Genomic DNA, 25,417 nt, shown 5'->3' on the forward strand with positions numbered 1-25,417 from the left:
GGATACAGGGACTGTGTGTTGGCTACGGCAGATAAAGTATGTGGATGGACGAAAGGAAAGTGTAGGCATGGTGGTGGGATGAAGATATAAGAAGGGTTTTGGAGGTCAAGAAGGAGAGGTTTAGGGTATGGAGAAGGGACATGACGGAGGAAGCGGAGTTTGAATATAGGAAGACTAAGAAGGTTGCAAAACAGGCAGTGGCAACTGCAATGACGAAAGCATCAGATAGGTTAATGAGGGAAATGGAATTTTATGTGAGTTCGAGGAAAATGTTCAAAGTAGCAAAGCAGTCAATGAGGGATAAGAAAGATGTTATAGGGAATGGATGTGTTTGGGATGGATCTGGCAAGTTGTGCATAGATGAGGAGGAAAAAGCTCAGGTGTGGAAAGCTCATATGGAAAGGTTGATGAATGAAGAGAATGAGTAGGATGGAGATGTGGAATCCGCGGTCACACACGGACCTATAGAGAAGGTGACGATGGAGGAAGTAGAGAAAGCGGTTAGAGAAATGAAACTAGGTAAGGCGACAGGGGTTTCGGAAGTGGCGGCAAAACATATAAAAGCGAGTGGGGTGATAGGAATTGAAGTTATGATGAGAATCGCTAACAGTATGTTTGATGATGAAGGTATACCTGAGGATTGGCGACACAGTGTGTTGGTGCCGTTGTATAAGGGCAAAGGAGATGTGAGAGATTGTGGGTCATATAGGAGTGTGAAATTGCTAGAGCACGGAATGAAGGTAGTGGAGAGGGTGCTTGAGAGGAGGTTGAGAAATATGGTGACAGTTAATGAAATGCAGTGTGGGTTTATGCCTGGTAGGGGAACGGTGGATGCGTTGTTCATGGTGAGAATGTTGCAGGAGAATTATAGAAAGAAGAAACGAAGATTGTACATGTGTTTTGTGGATCTAGAAAAGGCTTTTGATCGAGTACCGAGGAAGGTCATTGAATGGGCGTTGGGGAAGAAAGGAGTGAATGAGAGACTTGTTAAAGCTGTGATGCAGCTGTATGAAGGGGCAAAGACAAAGGTGAGAGTTGGAAGGGGGATGTCGGACGCTTTTAGTGTTAAGGTAGGAGTGCATCAAGGATCAGTGTTATCACCGTTTCTGTTTGCAATTGTGATGGATGTTGTGTGTGGAAACATAATGGAGGGGTTGTTATTTGAGATTTTGTATGCAGATGATTTAGTCTTGATGGCCGATAGCATGGAAGAATTGCAGTTAAAATTTGACAGATGGAAAAGTGTTATTGAAAAGAAAGGGTTAAAAATTAATATTGGTAAGACGAAGGTAATGGTGAGTGGGGAAGGTGGGGAGCGAGTGATAAGTAAAATAGACCCCTGTGGGGTATGTGACAGGAGAGTGAAGGCTAACTCGGTATTGTGTATAGGATGTCAGAAATGGGTGCATAAGAGATGTAGTGGTGTGAGGGGGGCACTGAAAAAGGTGGAAGGCACGTTCAAATGTAAGAAATGTGTTCATGGTGTGATTAATAGGACGGACGCAAGGACGGGGTTGAGTGGTGGTATTGAAAGAGTGGAAAGCTTTGTTTACTTAGGGGATAAGCTGAACGCGGATGGAGGATGTTTGAGCGCAGTTACGGCTAGAGTTCGTGTAGGATGGATGAAATTTAGGGAACTGGGTGGGGTATTGTGTGGAAAGAAATGGTCAGTGAAGATGAAAGGGAGGGTATATAAAGCATGTGTGAGAGCAGCGATGGTATATGGTGGTGAAACTTGGGTGTTGAGGAGAGAGGAGGAAAGTGTACTGCAGAGGGCTGAAAGAGCTATGGTGAGAATGATGTGTGGGGTTAAAGTGAAGGATAGGAGGAGTAGTACAGAGCTGATGTCAATGATGGGACTGAATGAGGACATTGTGACATTGATAAGGAGATCGAGATTGCGGTGGTCTGGACATGTGTTGAGAAGGGATGAAAGGGTCGGGATTAGGCGAGCGTTGGAGTTCGAGGTTGAAGGAGTGGTAGGAAGGGGTCGTCCGCGATTGGGATGGAGAGAGCAGGTGGAGAAGGACAGGGTGAAAGCGGGGTTGCGTGATACTGAGGCGAGTGACAGATGTGGATGGCGTCGAGGGGTATTTCGGTTTCATCATAGGTAGCCAAACGGCAACTCCCGATCTTGGGGAAAATGTCGTCTAAACGTGTGTTGTTGTTGTTGTTGTATTGTCGTTTGTATTTTCATTGATAAGTTGTTCTTTGTGGTTAATTATTTTCTTTATTTGTGATAGTTTGTATCCATTATTAATTAGGAGATTACCAACCAATGTATATATGTATATATATATATATATATATATATATATATATATATATATATATATGTTGGTAGTAGACCTTAATTTTTACAATATTCTATAAATTCTACCGAATGTTTGGCGTTAATATGTTTGTAGTTCATATAAATATATATAAATATATATATATATTTATATATATGTATTTAGTTGTTACATGTTGTTCGGAAGGAAGTATACTAACATCATCACAATGAACAGATTTTTACCAAAATGTGGTTTGATTATAAAATGGTCTTGAAAAAAAAAGGCAAATGAAGGTTACTGCTGATCAGTAGTAACAATGATGTCGAAGAAGGGCAGCTTTCAACTTTCTTAACTATTATATTATTTGTTTCACTAACTGTTTCCACTATTGACTAGCATATTATTTCAAAATTGTAGCAACAAATTGAGATAATTTTTATAAATAATAAGAAAGTTTAAAAAGAAATTTATGTAAAATCTTATAGCTTTTGTTTGGAGGAATAGTTTATTACTATTAACATCCACATCACTTCACATTCACCACAAATACCATGGAATATCAATTTTAGGACATAAACATGAGGCACAATGAACTTTATTCATTTTGCAGGAACATTTTAATTTCTGCAAGAATCCAGTTGGAGCTGCAGTTGTATTTATAATGTTTGGTTTGCAAGAAATTGTTCACCAGCTTGAAACCATAATTTTCTGGAAAAAGGACTGATTCCAGATGTTGCCATTTAGCACATTAATGGTGGACACATAAGCTGGTCATGAAAATACACTGCCTTGTTTGCTGCTAGCATCTTTTCTGTTAAAGTGTATCAAGATAAAATGCTGTTATGATATCTTAACTCATCCACACTTACTTTTGTTCCGCCAAAATGACACCACAAATAATAAAAATGAGAAAAATGGCACTAAAAATTAATCAAGTTAATTGTTAAATCTGTATAAAGAAATTTAATGAACTTTTCTTCTGCAAACTTATTTTGTGAGTTCAGTGTTTCTAAAAACTAAGATTTCTTTTAGTTGTTGTAATAGCATGAGTTGTTTAAAAACTTTTAAAAACTTTAATCTTAGCTAATGCAAACAAAACAGATGCTGTGTCATTGCACGCATGATATGCAATGTGCAGATGGCGAGTTCCAGCACATTTCTTCATCCAAAACATTTTTGCAGTTTTTATTAGAGGAAGTCTGTTGTTGGGTGTGTGTGCATAAAAATATTTATAATTTGTGTGCATGGTAAATTGGTAAAATTGAAATTTTGGTGTTTGAAGTCTGAAGTTGAGATAATTTGAGCTTAAATTCAATGCTTGCTGCACTGCCATCACATTGCATCATGATCTCACAAGGCTTGAATAACGGACATTCCCATTTCTTATAGTTGTGGATTTATCATATAATTAAGTTTTTTGTTTGTTGTGTCATACCCTTCTTTATTTGTTGGGACAGAAGTTCTATCAGCAGTTACGTCAGCCTGAACAATTTGTTTTTTTGTCTGCTTTTTGTTAGGAATTTTTTTCAGAGCTACTTAATAAAGAATAAAAATAAATAAATATAAATAAATTTATATATATATATATAAACTATATAAACATAAAACTGCATGCAGTTAGATGATTTTGATTCAAGTATATTTTGTTTGAATGTAATGTGCACTGACTGAAAACTTGTTAGGTCAGAGTTTACACGAAGCAAGGAGCATTAAAAGACACGACAGAATGCTCTGCTAACAACGGCTACTACATGATACCCGTCTACAGCAAGGGGGAGTTTGTGCTGAAGGTGGAAGGACCTCGGGGCTGGACGTTCGGTTGGTCGGCTTCTTTTTGATTTGTTTGTTCTAAATTTGATTGTGTTGCTACCAGGAAAACGCCTCTAATTTTTTCATCTGTTTGCATGCACAGAACCAAGCAGCATAGATCTTTCCATTGATGGTGTAACAGATAGATGTTCACTCTCTCAAAATATCAATTTTCAATTCATTGGTTTTGGTGTGTCTGGAAAAGTAAGATTATTATTGAATTTTTCTTTGAATATCTTGTGTATTTTTATAAAATACTTTCAAACCAAATATATTATTTATATAGGACATAAGATAATTTTTTCCTCACCATATAAGGCAGTCCTACTCAGTATCTTCGATTGATTCATTCTTATTTGTTAATTCGAAAGGATTGATTGGATTGTAACTAATTAATTATTTTTATTACATTTGAACAACTTCAAGAAAAATTAATAATTCTATTATTAAGCAAATAATTATTATCTATTGTATTAATAGTTGTCTTATTAGGATATGAATAACTCTTGCTTTTCACGATAAAATTATTTTGTATTATTAAATAATTATCTAAACTATCAATTTAATTTTTTTAATTCAATTCAGAAATAATTATAATTTTATTGAAAAGTTAAAAGAATGTTTATTTAATTGAATGTAGTACATACTTAACATTATTGCAAGATTTTTGTTTACCGCAATAATGAATTAGAAGGTACTAAGTTATTTTTTAATTCAGTCCCTTATAATTTATATATTTATTTTTAAGGTTATCAGTAAGGGTCAAGATATTGGACCCAAAGATGTTAGATTGGTTTTGAAGTCTGAGAGTGGCAAGGTGGTCAGTGAAACAGTGAGTTCTGATGGCGGGGAGTATACATTCAAGAACGTTCTTCCTGGCAGCTATCTCGTCGAAGCTTTTCATCACAAATGGAAATTTGACAATGTAACGCTAACTTTTCGTATTCTTATCATTTCATTTATTTCTCTTTTTTTTATTCTTGTATTTTATTCTTGGGTTAATTTCATTAATGATTGTTGGAAACTAAAATAAGATTGCTAAGCTTGAATGTTAAATAATTTTTTTGGTGATGATTTGGGCTTGTCAATTGACTGGATTGGAGTCAGCAGTTCGAAAGTTAAGTTAAATTAATTGTAATTGATTATTACATTTAGAAAGAATCTTCAGTAACAGTGCAGAAAGAAACAGGAGTCCTCACTGAGCCAATCGTTGTTGCTGGGTTTGATGTTCAGGTTGGAACTTTCACTTTAAAAATATTTGTCTGGGTTCTTGTCAATTTTTGGGAGTTATTTTATTGGTTATCGATTATTGATTCTTCATTTCCTTCAATATACTACATAACGATTATATTTATATTTCTTGTATATATTAGATATAAATTCAGATGACAATTTTTTTATTGATTCCCATAAGTTACGTTTTTTTAATTATTCTTTAGAAAACCAGAATCTGACAGATGCAGAAACTGTTGCAACATGCAAGGCATTAGTATAGATTGATATTGAAAACTAAATAACGGAGTAAGAATGATTAAGCATGAGAAGCATGGAAAATGAAATAATGATTTAAAAAGAAATAAATAAAATAATTAATTATGTGGCTAGTAAGTAATTTAAGTCATCGATAAGGGGGAAGAATGTTTAAATAGTAAAAATGTTTAAGCATAATAAGCATGGAATATTAAACAATTATTTGAGAAAATGAATAAATAAAATTGTTATTACATAATCAAAATCATGTTATATAAAATGCCATCAGGGCTCACTCATAAGTGATGGCGAGCCAGTCTCTGGTGTGAACTTCCTACTATACAAGACCAGCAATGACAAAAACCGTCCAACTGATGCAGATAAGATGGATGGCTGCTCCACCGGCAGCTTACCTCATGGTGTACCGAACTTAGATGGATATCTGTACTTGTGCTACGTCACGTCGGATAGCAAGGGGTTGTTTGAGTTCTCATCTGTCGTCAGTGGAAGATATGTGCTTGTTAGTACCCATTTGATTGCTCCTGCTCTCCCACTCTACCAAATTGTTATAATGTAATATCGTTATAGATACTTTTAATTTTAATAATTCCTTGAGGGTACTAGAGTTAAGAACATGGACATTGATGTTATTTAAAAATAGCATGGACATTGATGTTTGTGTCAATGTTACTCGTTTTCCTGATTACTGGTTCAGGCAGTAGTTAAGTAACTTATGTTCTGCTGCATACAAATTTGCATGCAAAATATTATTCTCTGAAATAAAGAAATTTTTTTCAACGTTAGTGATGAATTATTTTGGAGCAAATAATTTATGTTAGTTTTTTGTTGAATATCTTTTAAATGAAATTTTTAGTACACTTTAATCGAGTTGTTTTTTTTAAGATTTTATTCTACAGCTACAACGAATAAAATTCAAACATGTTTCTAAAACTTTCATGAATTGTCTTTATTTGCACATTTGACAGATGTTCTAAATTTCTGGTTTTTTAAATATTTAGTTGTCAGTAGTTGTGCAATGTTTATTTTTTCTTTTAAATGGCTGCTGAAAGAAAATTAAATGAAATGAAACCAGGTTCCCATGTACAAGAACGACCAGATATCCTACGATGTCTCTCCGAACAGGCTGAACATTGTTGTCAAACAGGATTCACTCATCCTGAAGGTCTGTTATTTTTATTCTGTAAAGTGTTTTTGCTCATCTGTGATGCATCATAACACAAAGAGAAAGTTTTAAAGACTCAAATAAAGCCAAAGCATTAACACTGATCCATTACAAAACATTTTTGGTGTTCAGTTTAAAACCAGAAATTTGAAATATTCTCTCAAAATAACAAATAATATTTTTGATATTGGTTTCTGTAAAAAGCAAAGCTCATTGTTAGGAAGACCAGAGACTCGTTTCTTTTATTTAACTTCTGATGAGGTCTACACTGGAATATAACGCTGGAACAAGGATAGGAATTTTTATACTAATACATTTCTTTTTCAATCTTACAGTTTTTGTGTTTGTGCTTTCTAGAGCTCCCTTACCTGAACGACACACGCCTCTTCCTCCAACTGCAATTTCTTAGCCTCCGCCGCTAACTTTTTTCTTTCCTCTTTTGGTATTTATTCAAAACCAAAAACGAACTCTACATTGCAATTTTAAGATCATCAATTAAATTGGCTAACCTATTCAAATTTTCAACAATAATATTTTTGGCCTGACTGTGTCTTTTTTAGAATTAACCACAATTTTTTCTTCAGTTTCGTGATTAGGTTTCACAATATTGGTGTTTATCTGCGTCAATCTTATAAATTGGCCATGTTTTTAACGCTGTTGCTGAAATGTTGCCAACATGTTGCCATTATTGCTGGTGTGATGTTGGTGTGTTGTTGATGCAATGTTATCAGCATTTTGTTAATGTTTTAATGTTATGAACATGTTGTTCATGTGAGGCTATCAGCATGTTGCTATTGTCGCTGCTTTGTTGTTAATGCTGGTATGCACTAATCAATGCAGGAACCATTCCATGTGGCAGGATTTGAAGTGACAGGATATGTTAGGACAACTGCTGAAGTAACATTTGTTATTTGTTTGTTTGTTTTGTTCGCTCGTTTGCTCGTTCCTTTCATTCATTCATTCATTCATCCTTTCATTCATTCATTATTATTTATTCATTCATTCATTCATCTATGCGTTGTTTATTGGTTTATTTATTTATTTACTGTTTTTATGATTTTTTCAAATACTTTTTTATTTGTTAAATAATATTTTTCAATTGTATAATATTTAAATATTTTATAAAACATCAAATGGCTTGATGCAATGTTTTCATAATAATATTATTAACATTAATAATAATGTTTATCATTATTATAATACTTGACCTAGTTTGTAAGGGAGTGGTAACGACTGCCAATTGGTTGTAGAGGCCGTGTTCTTACTGTTTCAGGATTGCGAGGTCAAAAGCCAACTGGAATGATACATCTTAGGATTTGTAATCTTCATTGAGCTGTCCTGTCTCTATCACTAATAACTGATAGTACGCTTTTGAGTTTATTGAGCGGTTGATTTTGACTTTTGTATTGTTGTCTTCTGAGTCATAAATTTCACCGAGACATTCAAAGTGGCTGCTACCGACATGATGAATGAGATTATTCGTTAGAAGTTGTTCATAGGTCCTATTGTAAAAATTTTCTTTTTCTCCTACTGAATGTTGGACATTTGTCTGTCCGTAAACTTTTTCCGGTTGCATTAAACCAAGTGTTGTTGACAATTATAGCAGCATCATCTGCGAGTTGTAACCATGCTCTTAATTTAAATTGCTGTGGTCTCCATATTTAATCACCTTGTTGGTTTTCAAAATTTCCTATTACTTTCATTAGGGAGTTGAAACGTAGGTTGAGGAGCATTAGATTGACCTTGCAACACTTCAGGCTTGATTGGAATTGAATGAGTAAGTTGTTTCATGATTTTTTAGGCCTTTGGTTCATTTGAGGTTTGGGAGCAAAACATTTGTAAATCGTTCTATGATATGTGATTGTGAAATCATCTATATCATTGCAACCAGGTAGGGATTAGTGTTGCACTTAAAAATAGACAATGACCTCTACTCACTGTTTTAATGTTTTGGGCGAAGTTCAGAAAAGTTGGTTCTATTGTTTGCTAAGTTTGTGACATCGGAAGTGAAGGCGACAATGTCTGGTGGCTCAATAAGGAAGTTTGTTGGTCGACTGATATTGGTGTTGAAGCTGCATCCTCGACTTCATTTGTTGAGTTTTCAGTTATTTGGAGCGTTATGTGCACCGATCCAGTTGCATGTGCTTCGATGATGCTAATTAAGCATTTCTTCAATTTCATCTTTTACAAAATTATTATTGATATCATTTGAGTAATTAATTATCAGCTGAATTCAAATTGTAAATATAGGATGAAATTTTTACTTTTAAACGGATGTTTTTGTATATGTATATTTTGCCTATTTTGTTCAACTGGCAGTTCTCATGTATAATTTTTTGTGTAAATTAGTTTTTAATTTTGTTAATAATAATAATAACGCTAGCAACTGTACGAAGTGCATTATAGATAACTTATTTATTTTTATTATGATTTTTATAATATTAATTTACATAAAATATTTTCAGGGTTCAGGTGTATCTGGCGCTCTTGTATTTGTGAACAATGTGCAGAAAGCAACAACAAGAGAGGACGGCTTCTTTCATCTGGGCTCAATGAAGACAGGAACCTATGAGATGAAAGTTTTGAAAGATCGATTAGAATTCGATGTTGTTAAGGTCAAGGTTACACCAAGTTCACCCTTCTTACCTGACTTCATTGTTTCCAAGTTTGTGCTCTCTTGTGGTTTTTTTTACTGAATTGAGTTGTGTGATATGTGACTGTGGCACAAACGCTAGTGAACATGAATGAACGAACACGAATGAACATGAACTTGATGATTTCGTACAAATTAAATAAAAATGGTTGGGAATGACTCTGGTTTTCATTCTCTACTATTTTATTCAGCAAAGTGTTTTTGTACCAAGATATCGTTTATCATTTAAGCGATATTTTCCCATAACGCTGCAATTACTTATATGTTGTAACAGACTGCATACAACACAGTTGATTTTTCAGAAAATAATAGAAAAATATTTCAATTTCATGCACATCTTAACTACACATCAGCACATTAGTAACATTTTCTTCCTACATCAGTTTAACTTTGCTCCTATTAAACTTAATAAATTTATTCTATTTATCAATATGTATGTTATTTATTATTGTATTAATTATTTTCTTGTATTTTACATGTATTTTATATGCATACACAGTACACACACACACACACACACACACACACACACAGGTTTCAGTTATGTGGCAAGATATTGTTGGATGAAACTCATGGTTCATCTGCCGTTCACAAGAAATCTCGCATGGTTGAGTACAGAAGGATGGATACATCCATCTATCTTACCACCCAGTCATCAACCAATGATGGTCTTTTCTGCGGATATGTTCAACCTGGCTCATATAAGATCTCTGTATGTCATGGTTGGCTTAAGTGTAAATATGTGGGTGCCATCTTCAGAGCCTTAAATTTCTGCAACCTATATTATGAGAGTAGAAATTTAAATTAAATTAGGAAATATACTATAAATAAAACTAAGGCAAGTTAAAATAAAATGAAGAATATTAAATAAATTATTATAATTTACACGAGTTATTATAATTATAACCTTTTTATAAGTAATAATTAATTAGTGCAATAGTATACTATTTATGAAAAAGGTTAGGGTTAGTTTTATATAGAGATATTCAGTCAGAATATTTTTTAATATTTTAAATGGTCAGTATTCTACAGAAAAAGTTTCAACTTGTATTTAGTTCAAAGGGGTGCCAGATTGGATAGTGTGACGTTTTTTGTGCTTCATGACTCTCTTTGTTTGTTTATTTGCTTGCTTGTTTGTTTGTTTGTTCTGCCAAAATGGAAAAAACAAATAAGATAATATGAAATTGTAGATGCCCTGCTTATTTTCAGAAATATTCTCTGCATGATTAAAATATTGAAATTTAATCATGCATATTTAAGATGAACCGTTTTTGAAATGATTGATGTTCAACTTCAGGTTCGAATAAATGATGATGAGAGATATGAAGGATTCAGGTTGATGCCCTTGCAGCATGTAGTAACAGTAACAAGTGAAGTTGTTGACGGAGTGACTTTCTCTCAGTTCTATGCAAAAGTATCTGGAATTGTTCAGTGTTTGGGTGAGTTAATTTGATATACTGTTGAATGCATTTATAAACAATGTTAGCATATTTACTATGCTTATATTAACCACAAACGTTGTTTTTTATTTTCCTTTCTTATTACTTTATTTGTGAATTTTAAATCGATTTCTGATAACTTCTCACATCAGTCCCATCAAGTGGAATGAAATTTGGTGTACTTGGGCATTTTTTAATGACAATGAATGAATGAATTAATAAACTTAATTTTATTAATAATTTAATTAATGAATTAAATTGTTTATAAATGCTCTGGCAAATAAATTTTGAATATTTACATTTACAATAAATGAGGCAAGTAAATGTGCAGAAGGAACCTCACTTGTTTGTACTGTATTATATTAACATTGCTTGTTATTTATAACAATTTGTGAACGCTTTCGCTATTTCATTAAAAATTTATTTATTCTCTTTTTATTAATTCAACTTTTTATGCAATATTTTGTTAGAACCATGTGGAACGCTGTTCTTAACGTTAGCAAGTGCCGTGAAGTCTGATGACTATAAGCAGATTGATGTGAGATATATATCTTCGTTCAATTATTTTTTTCTGACATTCAATTCATAAATCTCTTCTATTCACTAGCTTTTTTTAAATAAACCGATTGCTACTTGAAAGTTTTTCATTTAAATGCAAATTTCAGAATGATATTTCTAAATATAAAAGGTAACTGGTGATGATGGTCAGAGAGAGGTTGCATTCACGTTTGAAGGGGTCATGGCTGGAACATATGAACGTTAGTCTCATAGTCTCAGTCATCCATACATACATATATATATATATATATATATATATATATATATATATATATATATATATGTGTGTGTGTGTGTGTGTGTGTGTGTGTGTATAATATACACTGTATATATATATATGTGTATATATATATATATATGTATATATATATATCAATCAATCTTCGTTTAGCGTCCAGAGACCCGGTTTCCCGAGGTAGGACGTTGTTTTCTTTGCCATCAACTTTTTGCGCCAGATTAGACGATCAGTTGTATCCATTTCATTTAAATTTAGAGCTTTCATGCCTTGCTCGATTGTTTGCGACCAGGACTTCTTTGAAGGGACTTTGGGACGTGTGCCAGGTACTTCAACATCTGCAAGAGAAGTTATGGCACTGTTTCCACTTCGTTTGACATGACCAAACCACCGCAGACGGTGTTGCCGGCATTCATTCTTTATATCATCTAAACCAGCACGACGCAGGAGTTCGGTAGATTTGATGTGGTCCTTCAGACTAATTCGTTGCATCCATCAGAGCATTTTCATGTCGGTTCGTTGAAGTTGTTGTTCCAGTTTGGCTGTCATTGGCCATGTTTCTGCATCATAGAACAAGACCGGACTTATCACAGATTTATAAAGTCTTGATTGTAGTGGTAGTCAGGCCGCATCAATATAGAAGCAAGGAGATGCCATTTATTCCAGGCTGCACGTATGCATGCTCGAACGGCAGCTTCAGCTGTTCCAGTACAATCTAGAATATCCCCTAGATATTGAAACGATGTGACTTTCTCTACCTTAATGGATTCAAAAACAGTGCTATTTCGAATTTGTTTTTATTTGATGTTCATTCATTTCCTTTCGTTGTAATTATATAATTAGCCTAACCTTTTTCTGTAATCATGGGCATGACATATATGGTAAGGCTGCAGGTAACAGCTAAAGTGGTAGCAAAAATGTTGAAGACAACAAGTGATTGGAAATTTGAGAGACTGACTGATTTGTTCAAAACAGTAATTTTGAAAAAAAAATCCCAAAAGATTTTAAACTTTAATATGTACTCTTACATAAAATCGTTTTTTACAACCTTTTTTATGTATCTAACTTGCTGCACCAAACATTAGTGACGATTCAGAATGAAAAGTGGTGCTGGCTGCAGAAGGCACTGAAAGTGAACATCATTGATAAGAACGTGAGCGATTTGAAGGTGGTTCATTCTGGATACTTGGTCGTCACCAGTCTCTCCCATCAGGCTAAAGTGGTCAGTTTCCATTTATCTTCATGGGTTCTGTTGATTTTAAGGTTGTATTGCGCGTATTCACAAATGGTTTTCATGGTTGTGCGTGTAAGTGTGTGTGTGTGATGTTTGTCAATGAATGTGTGAGTGTGTGTGGGTATGTGCATGCATCATCTTTTCGTCATTGCGTAGTTTTTTAAATAAATTTTTAGTTTACAATTAATTAGTGTCTTATTGGCATATTTTTAATAATAACATTTCTGTGTTCGAATTTGATCAAATAGTTACACCTTTATTGAAATTAAAATTAGTATATTAAAAATAGATTTTCAGGAAAAGTTCAAGGTCAGAAAACCCTCTACCCACCTCGTCATCTCATGCATCGGCACCACTTTCATTTGAAGTAAGTCCTGGTTTGAATAAATTTTGTCTGAAGGAAGCAGGGGAATACGAAGTGAACGTGGAATCCTGTCATCAGTTTGAACCAGATGTCTATCGATTTGACACGTTAGTTTAGTTGCTGTCGGGTTTGAAGAATTTTTTTGCAACTCGTTTGAGTCTCATGGTAATATGATGAATGTTGTATTTTTGTATGTCATGGTGATATAATGGATTTTGTATGTTTGTGTGTTTACATACACACAGATCGGTTGGAGGTGTGTTGTTGTTGACTGCGACAAGGCACCCTATTGAAATATCCTTAACAACCAAACAAAAAGCTGATCAAATATATGCCAGTATCAAGTTCGTTTTTTCATCAAGTTTTTCTCAGATTATTTCAATAATGATTTGAATAAGTTGAAATCATTTTCCACATTGCCAGTTTTGTTGGTGGTCGTGAACGTGGAAACAGTATTTTTCATGTAGAATATTGAATAATGTGTATGGATAATATAGTTGGACTTATTTTTTTTCTGTTAATCCATAATTCAGAAAAATGGGAAGCAACAAGAACGATGAAGTTATTGGTGAGGTACTCCAGGTTGGTCCACTGCTTCTCAGCAGCTCAGATGCCAAACTAACTACATTTGAATACCAGCTGACTTACTGGGCCAGGTTTTGTGGCTTTTAGAAATTTCTTGCTGGTTGGATTGATGGTGATTGGGTGAATGTTGAAAAACTGTAATCATTTAGATTGTTTTTGTTTCTGAGGTATACCCGATTAACTTTTATCTTTCTGCGGCCCTAATATATGTGAGTGAGTGTGTGAGAGTTTGAAGTGTGTGTACGTGTGTGCGTGCGTGTATGTGTTTCATGTTTGTCACCTAAGATCTAATTGTAAAACGCCTTTTTTGCTGAGGGCTGTGTGGATGGATGTCTTGAACTCATTTTACGAATAGTTCATTTTAGCAACTCTTACATAACTTTTGAGCATAAAATTCCATATGCCCGGTTCTGGTTTTATTTAAAGCGACAGTGTCTATATTGAACTTGACAACTTGGTAATATGGCCGCTTGAAATGTGTCGAATAATATCTTTCGTTCTATGTTGTCTTTAAGGCTTTTTCTTAATATTATACTAACATTTAGTATACTAACATTACCGTGCAAACTTAACCATATAACAGATCAGAAGAGAGGCTTTCTATATCACTTCAGTCTGAAGTTCTGCTGTTTGATCCTCAGGTTGTTCAGCTCAATGTAGCTTCAGGTTGCTTGTTGCTAACTGATGTGTTTTTTTTTATTTAGGAACTTATTAACAACAACAACAATAATAATAATAATAATAATAATAATAATAATAATAATAATAATAATAATAATATTTATAATGATTAATATGTAATAATAACAAAATAGCAGCAACAACAATGACGATTAAACAACAACAACAATCACCTTAATATTAACAACTTAACCATCAAACCAACTGACCCAATCATCTACTCAGATCACTGTCCATCTGGTAGAGCAGAGTTTGCTGGCAGGATGGGAGCATTTGTTGAGGGCTTCGTAGTGCCTCCCATACCCGCTGTCAATGTTCTCGTCAAGTTTATACAAGATGGAAGGGAGCTCGTTGCAATGACTGATGCACAAGGAAAATATAGGTTTTTACTTTATACATTTTGTTGAAATTGTTTGTGCTTTGGATGGTTTTTTGTTTATTCTTAGAAATGCATTTATTGTGCAATCATCAAATCATTTGCTGAATGATTATCATAATGATCTGTGTACACAGGATTGGTCCAGTGGATGCTGACCTGACGTACACAACAGCCGTCTCCAAGAATGGCTACACGTTTAGTGATTCCTCCGTGACACCTGGTGTCTTCCATGCATACAAGTTGGCTGAAGTCGTCGTGAAGGTTTGTTAAGCGCGGCTTCAATTTTGTTTTTCATTCTTTATCATCTTCTCAACTAATTCTCTTTAATTAATTATTAATGTTTTATTTTCCTTGGGATGTTTCCGAATAGCTGAATAGCTTGCGGCATATAATTGAGAGCAACAATGCTACGTAAGATAAGTCATCGTTGAACAACATAATTTCAGGTGCATGACGCGACAACAGGAGAACATCTGCCTGGAGTTTTGTTGTCACTAAGTGGTAGTGAATCGTTCAGAAGGAATAACGTTACCAGCATCGGCGAAGACGAGCTGGCCTTCTCAAATCTTGTTAGTTTTTTCACATGGTTGTCAGCATTTTCATTCTATTTTTCCAATCTTTGTTTTAGGTTTATTAGATTTGCATTTTCAAACTTCAATAAAGCAGACCAACTTTTGAGTTTATATTTCAGTTCTTCCTACTTTGACCAACCTTTGCACTGGATGCCATTTTTTTGTTTATTTCTCTTGATTGACAGATGTTTTTAGTTTTTTTTTTCGGTTTTCTATTTACCATTTATATCAAAACTTGATTTGCTTTTTATAATTTTTGGGCAGTTATCTTTAACACAAATTTTTAAAATTTCTGATTTTTCATGAATGCTATTTAAATAATAGTTTATTAATTGCTCTTTAACTGAAAACTGTTTAGAATGTTTCCCAACTAATAATTCATCGTCACTCTTCTTATGCTATCATGTTGTTCTTTTAATTAACGTCAAAATCAAATGATGAAACCAGGGACCAGGTGATTATTTCTTGAAGCCAATGATGAAGGAGTATGAGTTTGAACCATCGTCGTACTCAGTCAGGGTCAAAGAAGGTGCAACTGTCAACATTCAGATCACAGCTCGCAGAGTTGCTTACAGGTTTGCTTATCTTCAAACTTGTTTTTCTCTTCTTAAATTTCACTGCCAATTCTTATTTTTATTTATAGTTTATGTAAAGTTTTATTTTATTTGCGAAAGCTTTTTTTATAATTTTCCCAGTATTGTTAAAGGTCAATCCTATTTAAAACATAGATGATTAATAATTATGTTTATATTTTAATTATTATTAGTTATATTATGTTATGTTTACAATTATTATTAATCGCTGTTACGTTGGTTGGTACTCTGGCTGTTTTTTCTGTCGGTAAATAATGTTCAAGTAATCATAAAAATTTAGTTAGCAAATGAAAAATCATTGGTCAGTTGTTTTGTCCATGTAACGTCATTGAATGGCGAACCGGAAGTGGGTGTGTTCCTAGAAGCCGTCAGTGAGGCCGCTAGTAAGAGTGAAGATGTTGGAAGTCAATGTCAAGGTCACCAGGAAGAAGGGAGGACTGGATCTGATGGATCTGTCAGGATTAGAGGATTGAAGGTTGGTCATCTAAAGGTCTCATTATCTTGCCTTCTTATACGATAGCCACACAATTTTTAAATATAATATTACAATTTTACGAATTTACATTTTTTAAAGCTACACTTTTTTGATAAATCAACTTATTTTATATTGGGGAACAGAAGAAAGACATTTTTAAAACTCAAGCTGGTTCATAACGTTGTACACAAAAAATGTTTTTCAATTTCATTTGCTTCAATTAAAATAATGCAAATAATATTTTATGTGACAGGTAGCCGAACAAAGTCTTTTTAAATTTTAATAATTTATGAGTAAGCTTTTTCTTGTTTCGTACATTTTTGCACTTGCTTTTGTTTTACAATTAATGCTATTTTAAGGCGAACTACGTATGTTGAAAAAAATTTATTTTGAATATTTAGCCTCTAAACTAGAATGCATGGTGATGACTTATTTTAAAACACAATCCAGCCGGGATGTACTTACGCGTTAAGACTAAGGAGCCATGGAATGGATGACGTGGACGATCCCAACTACATTTACGAAAGGATATCTCCTAGACACATTACTTTGCAAGTATGTGTTTTTCGCTCTTTAGCAATCCTTATTTTTATGGTTTCAAACTTGTCGGTTATTATCAGCATTCAATATGCACTTTCGTAGTCTACAAATTTTGAATGAGTTCGTTCTAATGAAAAAATGAACAAAGTCGATTGTAGTATTTTCCGCAATTATTAACTGTTATAAACTGTTTATTTGATGGCGTGAGTTGTGCGATCTGATTATGAAAATTTGTAATTAATGAAATTTTAGTTGTACACTTATCAAAATTTCTTGATAAGATAAAATGTTAATCCATCTTATTTACAACTTAATTACTTTAACGCTATTCACACATTGACCCCAATTGTAAATGTGTTTATATTAATTATTTGTATTGGGTATATATATATATATATATATATATATATATATATATATATATATTGGGTTTAGGTTATCATAAATACAATTTTTATAAAAATCTAAGTTTTGATTTGTTTAAGGTACCAAGAAGTTGGGTGATTTGTTCTTGAAGTTTTGATTTGTTTAAGGTACCAAGAAGTTGGGTGATTTGTTCTTGGTACCTTAAACAAATCAAAACATAGATTTACCATTGAAAGTGAAAAGGAACAGCGTTTACCTTTCCTCGATGTGTTGGTCACCCGTGGCGAAGAACGATTCAAAACCGCGGTCTATGTCAAAGAAACAAATACAGGAATTTGTTTGAATGGACAAAGTGAATGCACTGAACAATTTAAAGACAGCACAATAAAATCATTTGTGAACCGAGCATTCACACACTCTTCCGATATTGAAAATCGCGACGCTGAATTAAAGAGAGTCACTAACCTGCTTGTAAACAATGGATATAAGACTTACTCTATTGAAAAGATTGCTAAAAACAAATTACTACACAGCAATAACCTTCCTAGTACCAACAATCAAGATAACGACATCTTGTATTACAGAAATCACATGTCAACAGCATACAAGGTAAATGAAGCTATTCTTAAGCATATCATCAATAAAAATGTCACACCAACCAACCCAAATATTAAAGTTAAACTCCGAATTTATTACAACAATAAAAAGACGTCTCACCTAATACTGAAAAACAACTGCAGTCCTAGAGATAACTCTGAGTTAAAGCGTAATCACGTAATATATGAATTTAATTGCCCCTTTGACGGCTGTGCACGTCAACATGACTCATATATCGGGATTACTACTACCTCACTGACTAAAAGGCTTACGATGCATAAACAGAGTGATAGCACATCAAATCTCATTTGGATTCAACACACTCAATCACAATTAGCCGTGAAATCCTCAACAGCCACACCAAAGTAATATACCAGAACAGCAACTACACGCATCTTAAAATTGCAGAAGCAGTCCTAATCGACATCAATAAACCAAAAATAAGTATACAACAAAAAATGACAACCTCACTTCCAACCCGGCGCTTAACCAACAACGAAAACAAAGAAGTAATAAAAAACTAGCATCGTAAATAGTGACAAAGAAGAATATGATGCTATCGATGAAGAAAAGGAGACCAAAGAAGATGACCAGCCAATTAAGAAACCTGACACCTAATTCGCATCAAAGTTCAATTTTACAACACCAAAGTTAATTTTTACAACGTCAAAGTTAATCTTGACAAAGTCAATATTTCTCTATATTTACAAAAAGGAGCACTGACGATGATTCATTCGGAATCGAAATATGGCCTTATTTGCAGCATGAATTCTAAAAATAAGTTTATTTTGAATTTTAATAAACTAAACGTTCACCAAAAAACTTTAGTGAGAAAAATCGAAAAAACGAACTACAAACATATTAACGCCAAACATTCGGTAGAATTTATAGAATATTGTAAAAATTGTAGTCTATTACCAACATATATATATATATATATATATATATATATATATATATATATATATATATATAGGGATTTCAAAAATTTAACACTACTTTCAACATTGTTCAACTTTTTTATATTTCTTTTTAATTTATTAATGTCAGAAAAATTAGACATTTTATTGTTTTAAAAATTTTATTAAATAAATTTGCAGATAGCTATTTCGAGTTATAGATAACTCATCTTCAGTGCATTATATATAATGTATGTAACATATTTGATAAGATAAGAAAGAACAAATAATTAATATTTTTAATTAATAATTTATATAAATTATGTAAAACAGAAAACGAATAAAATAAATTTATTAACATTAAACAATATAAAACGCAATTTTCAAAATTTTCACGGCAAGATTGTTTATATCATGGCTGTTAAGGTATTGATTTAGAAACGGTGAAATTTGTTGATTAGGTGGACAAAGAAGACTTGCACAATCTCAGATTTATTGCCTTCAGGAAGGTTAACACCATGGACCTTAGTGGCAGGATCGTAACTAATCAAGAGTATATTTCATCCATTAAAGTTCGTCTCTATTACTGCATTATAATTGTTAATTGATGACTTCATCAAGTCGTTCCATATCTTGAATGTTTTAAAATTGTTAATGAAATAATGTATAGCACCCATGCCATTTGCCAGTTCACAATTTATTTTGAAAAAGTTCATTCGTTACATTAAATATTTCTGTTCGTCATAGCATCTGTTCATCATAACGTCTGTTCATCATCTGTTCATCATAACGTCGGTTCGTCATAACGTCGGTTTTTCATAACGTATGATTATTACAACACCTGTACCAGGTGCACCTCTTTGAAAACTCCAATCCTGACAACCACATCCACTCAACTTCTCTTGACGTTTCACCTTTTTTCACATTTTCATCCATTCCGCTGGACAATAAGGTATGCTATGGATTTTATTTTAATCTTTATACAACAAATCAATTAATTGTTTGACTTTTTGTCAAGTCTCTTTTGACATTCAAGAGCCTACACCTACAATTTAATTACTGAAAACATTTAATGAATTGGAGTATATACGAATTATATTAAGCTGCGTGCTCTACAAATGAATTCCCTGCATTAATTAATCAAGTACTGAAACCAACAGTTACAAACTAGATCGGTTAATATTACATTGCGTATAGTAAAAGACACACCTTTAGAAAATGAAAATGGTTAAAGAACGCGTTTGGCAGCATCTATTGTTTTCAGTAACGTCCTACCTCGGGAAACCGGGTCTCTGGACGTAAAACGAAGATTGATTGATTGATTGATATTATTTTTAGTATGAGTCAAGAGTCAGCCGGAGTCAGATAAAAAATATCGGGCTTCCCCACTAGTCTCTAAAAATTCCGACGAGAATATCTCACCCTGTCAGTGAGCTGTTGAGCGCATTAAGGTGGAAACGTTTTTAAACGTTCATTCAATGTACAATGCATGTGCAACGCACATTCTTATAAAGATAAACGACGCGTTCCAATGATTTCTTGTTATTTTCTTTATGACAATTTTATTAATGAATAAAATGATGTAATGGAGCAATTTTTGATTTTTATGTTTGACTTAATTTTTTCCTAATGTAATTTTTTCCCAATAGATGTTATTGCATTATTCGTTTGGCTTAAAACAGCCAAGTCGGTTTATGGGATCAGCCGTTTTATTGGACCACTGGCCAAACTCCGATGTCCAATAAACCGGCTTCCGCTGTATTATGATCGTGTCACTTACTTTATTCATAATTTGACGATTATCTATCTTTAATATTATAAATACTTTTTGTTAAGGACTACACAATAAAACTGAGCAGTGGCTTGTCAAGAAGCATGTACACTTACGCGTTGCCAGAAGTCCATTTCAAGACCAATCAATCATACAAACATTTTGTCATTCATTTTCATGTACAGGTAAATAAATATATTTTTAAAATAAATATATATATATATATATATATGTGTGTGTGTGTGTGTGTGTGTGTGTGTGTGTGTGTGTGTGTGTGTGTGTGTGTGTGTGTGTGTGTGTGTGTATTGGAAGGAGACCATATTTTATACACTATTGTATGAATTCTACCGAGTTGTTGGCATTTACCATATTTTATATAATATTGTATGAATTCAATCAAATTAATACATTAATGCCAACAATTCCGTAGAATTTATACTTTATATATATATATATATATATATATATATATATATATATATATATATATATATATACAATATTCTATAAATTCTACCCGAATGTGTGGCGAAAATATGTGTGTAGATCGTTTTTTCAATTTGTGCTCACTAAAGTTCTTTGGTGAACGTTTAGTTTATTAAAATTCAAAATAGACTTATTTTCCGAATAAATGCTGCAAATATAAGGTCATATTTCAATTCCGAATGAATCATCAGTGCTTTCTATTTTATATTTTAAAATACAATACTCTATTTTTATAGAAATATCTGTAACTACAATGTAATGTTTCCACTGTTATTAAACAATACTCTATTTTATATTTTAAAATACAATACTCTATTTTTATAGAAATATCTGTAACTACAATGTAATGTTTCCACTGTTATTAAACAATACTCTATTTTATATTTTAAAATACAATACTCTATTTTTATAGAAATATCTGTAACTACAATGTAATGTTTCTACTGTTATTAAACAATACTCTATTTTATATTTTAAAATACAATACTCTATTTTTATAGAAATATCTGTAACTACAATGTAATGTTTCCATTGTTATTAAATAATAATTTACTAATATATAAGTTAATAAATAATGATAATTATTTACTAATATTTAAGTAAATAAATAGTGACATCACGTATTAACCAGCCGAAGCAGACAGAACAAGAACTGAAGCATAGTTCCCTCCTTGTCTTGCCAGTTGTGCTCATCTTGCTCTACCTTTGTTTCAACTATAAACAAGTTTGATATTTTATTGTGTTGAAGTTTTTGTTGCATTTGATTATTAGAGTTGTTTTTTTAGTGGTGTCTGTTTGTTATAGAAATGAACCAGAGTGGTAGCTTGTTGTTTAGAAGTTGACGTCATTCTCCATTAAAAACTAACTAGCTGCATAATCCTTCCTTTTTTCTTTTTAAAAAATTTTACACATCGTATCTGTAACGTTAGTGTCCTGGTTATGACATTAAACTGACCCTCACTGCCTTGTGAGTGATGTTGGATCATCAAAGGCCAGGCCCACCGCTTATAACTGTGGTTGCGTAAGGAAGGGCGTCCTGCGTAAAAATTAGCCAAATAAATTACTTATGATGGAATGGCGTCGAGGGGTATTTCGGTTTCATCATAGGTAGCCAAACGGCAACCCCCGATCTCGGGGAAAATGTCGTCTACGTGTGTTGTTGTTAACGTCTGTAACGTTACGTAATAGGCATAGTTATATCTTTAGAAATTTTGTTTAGAATGAATGCAATAAATGCAAAGTTTCTTCAAATTAATTTTGGTTTAAAAGCTTGTTATAATTAGATGCTTGCCTGCATAAAATATCGAAATTTAATGTGCTGTCCTTTCTAGTGACTATAAATTTCTTTTCATTCTATCAATCTGATGTGCTTTTTGGCGTTTCAATCAATCAATCAATCTTCGTTTTGCGTCCAGAGACCCGGTTTCCCGAGGTAGGACGTTTGAAAATGCCGTTTGTTCCTGCCTCTAAGAATAATTATTAAAATGCTTTCAATGTAAATGTTTTTTTACTTATTTTAAAAGCCGTTTTAAGCATCATCAGTACCAAGTTCTAGCTTACTAGTTTATTTGAAATTCAGGTGCTTTTCAAAGTAAGTGCAAACAAATTTTTATTTTGTTTAGATGTTCCCTGTATTCACACACTTTTTATCTGGACTTGTGGACAGTGGAAAATCATTTGTGAAGAAGTCCTCAAACAAAACATCGCCTGCAACACAGCAGCAGCAGCAACAACAACAACAGCTGTTGGAAAGCTTAGGTATCAGTGAAACCTGTTTGTTCGGAGAAAGCGCTTTAAAAAAAAGATTAAAAGCAAAAAAGATTTGAATTATAAATTCATTTTATGTTGTAAAATTTTGTAATGTAGTGATTAAATTAAATGTTTACATATATGTTTTTTAATTTATTGTGTTGCAAGCATTTAGGAAAATATAGAGACGCTTCAAATGAGGTAAGATCGGTCAAGCACGGCATTATTGTTAGTGGCAAAGAGATTCTTTTATATTATTGTAACACTTGACTCTCGTAACTAACAACACCAATCTTATAACTTCAATAACCTCTATATTTCCAACACCAGTGTTGTAGCTTCCAATGATCGTCAAGTGTTCGTTATTCCGTAGGTTCACGATTTACGATAGATGAACACAACTGCTTCAAACGCAAACTTTATTGAACGTTTATTTAACTACACAGTAATAGACACTCTAAACTAATCCAAGTAACTAAATAAATCGCATTTCGACCTTGCCTTCTCTGATTGAAAACTGATTGCTTTCTGCATCTACGCGGGGCCTATAATATAGGCTGATTTTTATGATCAAAAGGTTATAAATATCTTTTTTATGCTATCCTCTCTCCAACGATTACAAATATAGCAAAACACCAATAATTACGTTAACAAATAATATAGCGCAATTTGATCATTCCAGCGGTTGCAACAATATTTTAGTCCGCGCACCATTATTCTTTAGTGAAGTTGTTTTCTTTAGTAAATGTGGAAGCTTTACTGATAAATGAATTTTGCTTGTTTTGTGAGATATAAATCTTATTTGCGCCATTTAAATTATTGAGACTGTGTTGAGAGGATTACTAAAAAATTGTAAATGTATAACAAAAATATAATTGCTCAAAGCAATTGTTTCTTTGTAAATTTTAGGAATTGGATGGATCCAAAAATTCTAAATTTGTGGTATCCGGATTCGAATCTAATGTAATGGATATGTACGAATCCGAATCAAGTCTTCACGCGTGCTCGCAATTGACTGTTATTCAAACCATGTTCCTTTCTAACGTACAACGCCGAGAACAATTGCCAATTTGGTGCTACAAACCTCAACATAATTTTATAACAAATGCAAAATGAAATGCATAATATATTGAATAACAATAATAAAATAGATGTCATGTGCATCGCCAGTCATTCAAAGCAATGAACAAAGGAATTACAAACAATTCCAATGGTATGTTTCAAAAACTTAAACTAACAGCATCACAATAAAAAATGGCAAATTGAATGGCAGAAAATAACTTTTCAAATTGATCACGTTAGCTACCATTGAGTAAAAAAGTAGAAATTATATTAATGACTCAATCTGCAGACTTATTAATACGCCTATTCCCCGATTTACTCGGTAGATAAGTTCCTGAGAAAAACGTGTAAATCGAAAATTAAAAATTTTCAAGTCAAAACTGTAAATCAAAAAGCTTGCAGAAAATACATAATTTTGCTATTTAACAGTTGTGATTTTTTTCAATATTTTTAGTTGTACACAGAAATAAAAATAAAATGCATTGACAGGTTAAAATATGTAATATATTACGGAAACACTTTTTTTTATTTAATTACAATACATTAAACGGAAGAACAAAAAATTAAACCAAAAGTGTTTTATTATATTATCATTCATCACTGTCAAAATTACTCTCATTCAATCACTGAAATGAAATGCTAGACAGCATTTCAATGCGCATACTTAAATGCCTGGCACCTTTCAAATATAACATGCCTGCACGGCACATTTGCTGGCATCTACCAACGTTATTAAAGATGATTGCGTATCGATGAACACGTGAATCCTTTGAAAAACTCCAACCTGAAAAATCATTTTTAACTATAAAATACACTTTTTTCAAACAATTAATTCTTTTTGGAGTCAGATCAAAAAATATCCCACTTAGATATCTCAAAAAATCGGATTCCTAATCCGGCAAAAACTTCCAACCGACTCCCTCTTTGACACCATGACTGCAACGAATTCTTCGACACGGATTCAATTAGTTAATTAATTTAAAAATATTTTACGCCAGTAACGTCTCGAAATGCTTTCCACGGCATTACGACATGAGTGGTCGTTGCGAGCGATGAATTTGGAGGCTCTGCCCTGTCAGCCGGCTTTCAAAAGAAAGGTCAATGAAGTTGGAACCCGGTGACTTTCAGCTGTTCACCTGCTGTTTTCATTCCACTGTGTGTTGCTGTCATGTATTCAGACAGTTTTCAGAGGTAGTTAAGAACCTAAGAGTGTTTAAGTTAGCAACAATCGGCAGATGTGAGTTGGACCCATGCTTGCATGTGAAGAAGGAAGGTGGTGTTTTGGCAGGGCCACGTCTGTTTTTTAAAAGTCAATAATTCTATGAAAAATAATAATAATAGAACCGATAATAATAAAAAATAAGTGATAAAAAATAATGAATGAATAAATAAATGAATGAATGAATGAACGAACAAACGAACGAATGAATGACTGACTGAC

General features: G+C 33.0%; 2 protein-coding genes across 2 annotated transcripts in view; both read left to right on the forward strand.

The window, feature by feature from the left end:
- Nucleotides 1-3,000, forward strand: part of HELRODRAFT_174195 (hypothetical protein) — a gene marked incomplete at both ends in the record, with an annotated part of 5,385 nt that extends 2,385 nt beyond the window's left edge. Inside the window, one exon of the mRNA XM_009020744.1 lies at nucleotides 2,887-3,000. Coding sequence (XP_009018992.1) covers nucleotides 2,887-3,000 — 114 coding nt within the window. The remainder of the gene's footprint in view (nucleotides 1-2,886) is intronic.
- A 401-nt stretch (nucleotides 3,001-3,401) lies between these two features.
- On the forward strand, nucleotides 3,402-23,630 carry HELRODRAFT_192150 (hypothetical protein; the record flags this gene model as incomplete). Its single annotated transcript, XM_009020745.1, has 30 exons — nucleotides 3,402-3,473; nucleotides 3,959-4,094; nucleotides 4,189-4,289; nucleotides 4,834-5,010; nucleotides 5,241-5,318; nucleotides 5,845-6,075; nucleotides 6,649-6,738; nucleotides 7,579-7,635; nucleotides 9,204-9,403; nucleotides 9,926-10,103; nucleotides 10,689-10,830; nucleotides 11,301-11,372; nucleotides 11,523-11,588; nucleotides 12,709-12,845; nucleotides 13,147-13,328; nucleotides 13,467-13,565; nucleotides 13,755-13,877; nucleotides 14,390-14,472; nucleotides 14,713-14,869; nucleotides 15,001-15,127; nucleotides 15,313-15,435; nucleotides 15,886-16,013; nucleotides 16,338-16,506; nucleotides 16,957-17,061; nucleotides 19,370-19,480; nucleotides 19,759-19,860; nucleotides 20,745-20,864; nucleotides 21,797-21,889; nucleotides 22,788-23,239; nucleotides 23,261-23,630. The coding sequence occupies 29 exons, from the start codon at nucleotides 3,402-3,404 to the stop codon at nucleotides 22,989-22,991; spliced, it is 3,663 nt and encodes a 1,220-aa protein (XP_009018993.1). The 3' UTR covers nucleotides 22,992-23,239; nucleotides 23,261-23,630.
- Between the last annotated feature and the right edge of the window lie 1,787 nt (nucleotides 23,631-25,417).

Source organism: Helobdella robusta (assembly GCF_000326865.2).
Source record: "Helobdella robusta unplaced genomic scaffold HELROscaffold_29, whole genome shotgun sequence".
Taxonomy (NCBI): Eukaryota; Metazoa; Annelida; class Clitellata; order Rhynchobdellida; family Glossiphoniidae; genus Helobdella; species Helobdella robusta.